This window comes from Colobus angolensis, unplaced genomic scaffold (assembly GCF_000951035.1).
Source record: "Colobus angolensis palliatus isolate OR3802 unplaced genomic scaffold, Cang.pa_1.0 Scaffold4, whole genome shotgun sequence".
Lineage (NCBI taxonomy): Eukaryota > Metazoa > Chordata > Mammalia > Primates > Cercopithecidae > Colobus > Colobus angolensis.
The window spans coordinates 13373370-13379816 of record NW_012117376.1 but is presented as its reverse complement, the minus strand read 5'-3'; the positions used below and the strand labels follow the sequence as shown (position 1 = coordinate 13379816).

At 50.5% G+C, this 6447-nt stretch overlaps 1 protein-coding gene across 4 annotated transcripts; it reads right to left on the bottom strand.

Moving 5' to 3' along the window:
• Positions 1–474: 474 nt before the first annotated feature.
• Positions 475–5238, bottom strand: IFI6 (interferon, alpha-inducible protein 6). Of its 4 annotated transcripts, none has more exons than XM_011955551.1 (5): positions 5145–5238; positions 3407–3508; positions 2860–2937; positions 2628–2777; positions 475–881 (listed from the first exon to the last, which is right to left on the bottom strand). In XM_011955551.1, the coding sequence occupies exons 2-5, from the start codon at positions 3474–3476 to the stop codon at positions 787–789; spliced, it is 393 nt and encodes a 130-aa protein (XP_011810941.1). In that variant the 5' UTR covers positions 3477–3508; positions 5145–5238; the 3' UTR covers positions 475–786. The 4 variants fall into 4 exon arrangements, with proteins under 4 accessions (XP_011810941.1, XP_011810939.1, XP_011810940.1 ...); XM_011955549.1 differs by having other exon boundaries at positions 3383–3508; positions 5145–5229; XM_011955550.1 differs by having other exon boundaries at positions 3395–3508; positions 5145–5229.
• Positions 5239–6447: the final 1209 nt, after the last annotated feature.

Here is a 6447-nt window from a genome sequence, read left to right as displayed (position 1 = left end):
CTGCTGCTACACCCTTTCCCCAGAGCAAAGGGCTGACTTTATTCTCCATGTGAGGGTGATCACTAGCACTTCTTGAGAGAATGGAGACCTGGCTTCTCCATCTCTGCCTAATCAGAGAAGTACCTGGAAACTTCTCTCAGTGAGAAGAAACTGAATTCTGCCTCCCCAAGCACCCTGTGGAATCGAGTCTGTCCATTTAAACAGGAGGCCCTGCTAGGCAGGAGTCCAGAGAAGGGGATGTCTGAACTGAGTCTGGAAGGATAGAAGGGAGTTTTTCAGGCACATGAGCTTCTGAAGACATTCTGGGTAGAGAGACCAACATTTGCTAAGGCCCAGAAACAAAGTCAACTGGTTGTGTTCCGGGAGCTGTGGTTGACTCGAAGGGAAAATGGGAATGGGGGTGTGTGGATGGCACAGACCAGAGCCAGACTGTTTGGGTTTCTCACTGCAAACATGATTGACGGCAGGACAAAGTGTTTTCTGGAAGAAGTTTATTCTGTTTTCTTATCTAGGTTGTTGGGGACAGTGATAGAGAAAGTTCTGGATACTGGGCATGGTTGGCACATGCTTGTAATCCTGCTTGGGAGGTTGAGACAGGAGGATCACTTGAGGCTAGGAGCTGGAGGCTGTAGGGCACTGTGATCGCATCTGTGAATAGCCACTGCACTCTAGCCTGGACAACATAGTGAGAACCCATCTCAAAAAAAAAAAAAAAAAAGGCAAAGGTCTAGATCCTAACTGGAAGAGTTAGGCTAAGAAGGAAGAAGAGGTTCTGGGAGCTGCTGGCTACTCTTCATCCTCCTCACTATCGAGATACTTGTGGGTGGTGTAGCCGATCAGGGCACCTATTTTGCCCAGGGTGATGCTGCTGCCGCCAGCCCCTGTAAAGCAAACACAGATGAGTCAGCGGGGCCCAAGCGCCAGGCCCGGGAATCCAGATGTCTGGAAACCATTGGTTGAGTCCAACTCCTCATTTCTAGATGGAGAAACAGAGGCCCTGAGAGGGGATGGCACTACCACAAAGTGAGTCCCATTTTTACCTTGCCTTGACATCCCACATCAGAGATGTGTTTCTGTGATGAAAAAGGCAAAAATAATGGCTCCTTCACTTGATGTCTGCCATGGAAACACCATGTTATTAATCATGCCAACAGCCACCTTCATGGAGCCCTGTGTGGGTGTGGGGGGTTCACAAGCCAGGGATCATTTAATCTTGTCACAGCTATGTGGCATGTGAGAGGACAACTATTTTATAGCCCAGAGGTGTCCCTGGGCTCGTCCACACTCTTCCCCTCCCATTGTAGGGGTGTGGCCCCCTCTGAGCAGGGCTCTCTTATTTTGGGCTGATTCTTTGGGCTTTTGCCATTCAGAATTGAGAGAAGAGAAGATGCAAGGTTCAGAAAGGCAGAGAGGGAAGTTTGTTGGGGGCAGGTTTTCTCCAGGATTTTGGAGGCCTCAGAGCGAGAGAGAGTGGTGGGGGTGGGGTGGGGAAAGAGGATAGAGAGGGAAGTGAGGCCATTTTTTATGAGTCGCTCTGGGCCGGCACAGTGGCTCATGCCTGCAATCTCCCACTTTGGGAGGCTAAAGTGGGAGGATTGCTTGAGCCCAGGAATTCAAGACCATCCTGGGTAACACAATGGACCCTGTCTCTAAAAAAAAAAAAATCTGGCGTGGTGGCGGTATGCGCCTGTAGTCCCAGCTACTTGGGAGTCTGAGGCAGGAGGATAGCTTGAACCTGGGAGTTCCAGGCTGCTGTGAACTGTGATCATGCACTGCATTCCAACCTGGCAGTGTGAGACCTTGTTTTGACCTTTATCTAGGATAAATAGATCAATAGATTGATCAGTCGATAGACAGAAGAGTCACTGTGAGCTCTGTATCTGTTCCCTTCGTGGTGTTCAAAAAGTGCAAGTCAAGACCACCTTTGGTGTGAGATTGATTTGAGTTACTCTACTACATTTCTTTGCTACTGTGGTCTCTGAGATTGAGCAGATTCAAAAAATGTTAAACTGAGGATGATCACCCCAACGCACCGCTGAGAGAACTGAGGCTTGTTGTGATTTGGCCAAAGCATCAGTGAGGCACCCAGCCTTTGAGACTGAGAATGGGGTTTCTGGCATCATACTGACTGGGTCAGAATCTAGGCTCTGGTCTAAACTAGCAGAGAGACTTGAGTAAATTACTTAATTCCTGGCCGGGCACAGTGACTCACACCTGTAATCCCAGCACTTTGGGACTCCGAGACGGTCGGATCAGCTGAGGTCCGGAGTTTGAGGCCAGCCTGGCCAACATGGTGAAACTCCATCTCTACTAAAAATACAAAAATTAGCCGGGCCTGGTGGCGGGCGCCTGTAATTCCAGCTACTTGGGAGGCTGTGGTAGGAAAATCGCTTGAACCCAGGAGGCAGAGGTTGTAGTGAGTGAGATCACACCACTGCACTTCAGCCTGCCTTGGTGACACAGCCAGACTCCGTCTCAAAATAAATAAATAATCAGTTAATTCCTGGTAAACTACTTAATTGCTTGAGTAAATTACTTAATTCCTGAGTGCCTCAGTTTCCCCATATGTATGATGAAAATAATAATATTAAAGAACGTTTTACCAGGGGCCCAGGCCCCGCACTCACCGAGGCTCTGCAGCGTGGCCACCAGCCCCCCGGCGGGTACGCCGCCCCCATTCACGATCGCAGACCAGCTCATCAGCGAGGAAGCCACCGAGTTGGCCGCGATGCCGGCGCCAGTGAAGCCCAGCGCGGGCAGCCCGGCGACCGCGAGTCCTGGAGAAACAGGAGCGGGTGAGGGAGCGCCCTCGGCAGAGGCCCGCCCCACCTGCCCGAGATTCTCCCCCTCCAGACCCACCTCCTCCGATGGCCATGAAGGTCAGGGCCTTCCAGAACCCGGAGTCGCTGTCCGACCTCTCCGAGCACTTTTTCTTGCCTGCAGGAGAGCAGACAAACCGTAGTGGGGGTGTTGGGATGGAACGCAGGGGTCCCCTACTCTGTGTCTGATGCTCAGGACCACTCCTGGAGGCGGGGGCCACCACTCTCCTACTCAGAGAGCCTCACAGAGGGGAAGGCACTTTTCCCTGGGCGCCGAGCCTGGCACAGAACTAGCATTGAATAAATTTCGGTAGGATGGAGGAGTTAACAGAGTAGTGGGATTTGAATCTGGGACTCTGGCGACACCAACCCTGCACTGTCCATTGGAATGGACGCCAGGGTCTCTACAGAAGCACGCCAGAATGTCTACACCTGGGACCCTGAAACTCTCTCCCTTATCCCACACTCCTCCCATCCCCCAGCACCCTTATTTGCCTCCTTACTTGTCCCCTTACCTGCACCCTTACCTGCATCCTTACCGGCATCCTTACCTGCACCCTTACCTGCACCCTTACCCGCATTCTCACCTGCCTCCACCCCGCTGCAAGTGAAGAGCAGCAGGTAGCACAAGAAAAGTGATACCGCCTTCTGCCGCATGGTGGCGCCGCGCGCAGGCTCCGTCGCTAGACCTGCGAATAGGCGAGAGGGAGATGATCTCCGGAGCATTTTTGGAGCTCATCAGCTCCGTTGTTTTCCCTTTCAATTCCGACTGAATCAGTAAAAAGCAGCGAGGTGCGGTGAACGGAATCCAGGATCCCTCTCAGGAGCCTCGGGAATCCGTTTCCTCTCCGCATCAGTGGCAGAGATGTCCCTGCCCCAACCGGCGGGTGTGAGGATTCGCACGGTGTTTTCCGCAGATGTCAATATCATGACTGTGGTTGTTCTTGGCCTTGTACCCAAGTGACCTTGGGCAGGATACTAGGGTACTTTGCTTCTCTTGGCTTCAGTTTATTTATTTCTAAAATTAGGGTATTAATAGAGCCTATTTCAGAGGGTACTTGTGAATTTAGTAACTGTTCCATGCTGTATCCCCGGCACTTTGAACAGTGCCCGAGGCATAGAATTTGCTTAAAAAAATTTTTTTTTAAGATAAACTCATTCTTACAATGCATTGAATATCTACAGGCACCAAACATTGGCCTCACATCAATTTAATTTTTTTCAGAAAGAAAGCACAGAAGGGTGTGTGGAAAAAGAAACTCAATTTCCCTCACTGTACAAGAGGCTTCTGATAGCAGATGTGTGGGGGTTTCTCCCCACCAGCAAGCAAGCAATCAGTCCTCTGGTGAACACCAGCTGAGGGTCCCCAAATTCAATTCTGACACCACTATGCGTAGATAGTGGCCGATCCCACATGTTGAGGGTTCAGTCCCCCAGACTGCCCATTGAAAGCCCTAGGTTGATTCACCTGTGCTTCTGACTGACTATAAATTGGGGTTCCCACAATTCCCTTCTGCAGTTTTATTAATTTGCTAGAGCAGCTCACAGAACTCAGGGAAACACTTTACTTACATTTACTGGTTTCTTTCTATTAAAAAAAATTGATCTTGTGTTGTTTTGAGACGGAGTCTCACTCTATTGCTCAGGCTGGGGTGCTGTGGCCCCATCTCAGCTCACTGCGACCTTCGCCTCCCAGGCTCAAGTGATCCTCCCACCTCAGCCTCCAGAGTAGCTGGGACTACAAGTATGCACCACCACACCCAGCTATTTTTTTTTTTTGAGACAGAGTTTCACCATGTTGCCTGGTCTTGAACTCCTGATCTCGTGATCTGCCCACCTTGGCCTCCCAAAGTGCTGGGATTACAGGCGTGAGCCACCGCGCCCGGCCCCAGCCCCAAAGCCCACATTTTTAACAACCACTCCAGATGGCTTCATCTATCCTCAAAGATGAACTCACTGCCACATTGGATCCTATAATAAAGGGGCTTCTAAAATCATCCAGTCCTTTGAGCAGGTAAGGCAACTTAACCTACCTTTTACAGAGGAAGCAATTAAGGTTCCAAGAGGTGACAGGATTAAGGCCACAGATCGCTGATATTGCACCCGTAAGCTGGGTCTCACGCCTCTTGGCATGTATCCAATCTCCCTAAAATCTCCAACCCATCCTCTTAGACAAGTCCCAGCCCAGGGCACTAAAAGGGACTCAGGGATGCTGCTCCCTGGAGAAGGGCCTCCTGGCTCTCAGAACATGAGATTTACGGGCAGGCAGGCAGAGTGGCAGAGGGTGGCAGCTTGATGCCCACACTTCATAGCTCCTGAGTTTACCTTGGAGGACAGAAGAGAAGCAGTCTTCAGCCCGGAGCCTGCTGATAGATGGGCACAGCGGCGAGTAAACGGTTCTCCGGCTGAAGGCTGGCTTTTTATCATCACTTGCGGATCCTCCCACGTCTCACCCCAGGCAGCCAATCCCTGCCAGAGTTTCTATTTCTGCACTCTGCAGTTTCATTTTCCCCTCTCTCCCAGGCCCTGCACTCTGCAGAGTTTCATTTCTCTCCCAGCTCCGCCCAGCGGAAGCATTTGTGTGCTGCCTGCTGGCAGAAAAATACACTTCAAGCTCAGGACTTTTGGAGCCCCTCAGGGTATTCAAAGCATGTCACACTATGGTGAGAGCTAAGGCCATACTGGGCTTAGTGAAGCCTGATCACCAGCTTCCCCTGGGGCACACAGGCCTTTCACCCTTCAATCCAACTAATAAACAACACCTACCATTTATTGAGCACTTGCTGCATGCCAGGGTCTGTGCAAAATGCTCTATTTACATGATCTTTTTCCAATCCCACAGTAGTCATGTGACATAGCATATGCTGTTTATAATCCCCCAGAACTTTAGAAATTAAGTCACTTTGTTCCATTGTCTCTCGGCTGCTTCTGCGGCGTGGGCATATGGTAAGACCAGTGAAGCCTGTGTTCGTGTAGCCATCATGATAGATCTTGAGTTTCAAGATGGGTCCTCTGGCCCTAGGTAATGAACTGAGCATTCTTTAAAGCCTTTGGCTGGTGATGCTTGAAGCACTATGGGTCAGAAATGCAACCTCTATTTGGAAAACATAGAAATTCCGGTAAGGATGAATCATTGCCTTCTCCCAAGTGGAAGGGGTCTGAAATAATTGACCTGCCACCAGATGGCTGGCTATTCTCATTGAGCAATTTTGCCATATTGCTACCTGCTGCTGGAAGATTGGCTGTATTTTGGCAATTGCCAGATCAGTTTTGGTGAGAGGGAGCCCAAGTTGTTGGACTCATTTCTAACCCCCATCCTTACCTTGCAATAGACACTCATAGGTCTATTGCAAGGCAATAATGGGGCTAAGTTTAGAGGCTGGCTGACATCCACAGGATGGGACATCCTGGCCATCGGGCTGTAAAGCCTCCTCTGCAGCAGGTGATCTCTGGTCGGCATTAACATGAGACACAGAGATCCACGTTCTTTATGTCCATTCAGAGTTCATTCTTTTTTTTTTTTTTTGAGACGGAGTCTGGCTCTGTCGCCCGGGCTGGAGTGCAGTGGCCGGATCTCAGCTCACTGCAAGCTCCGCCTCCCGGGTTTACGCCATTCTCCTGCCTCAGC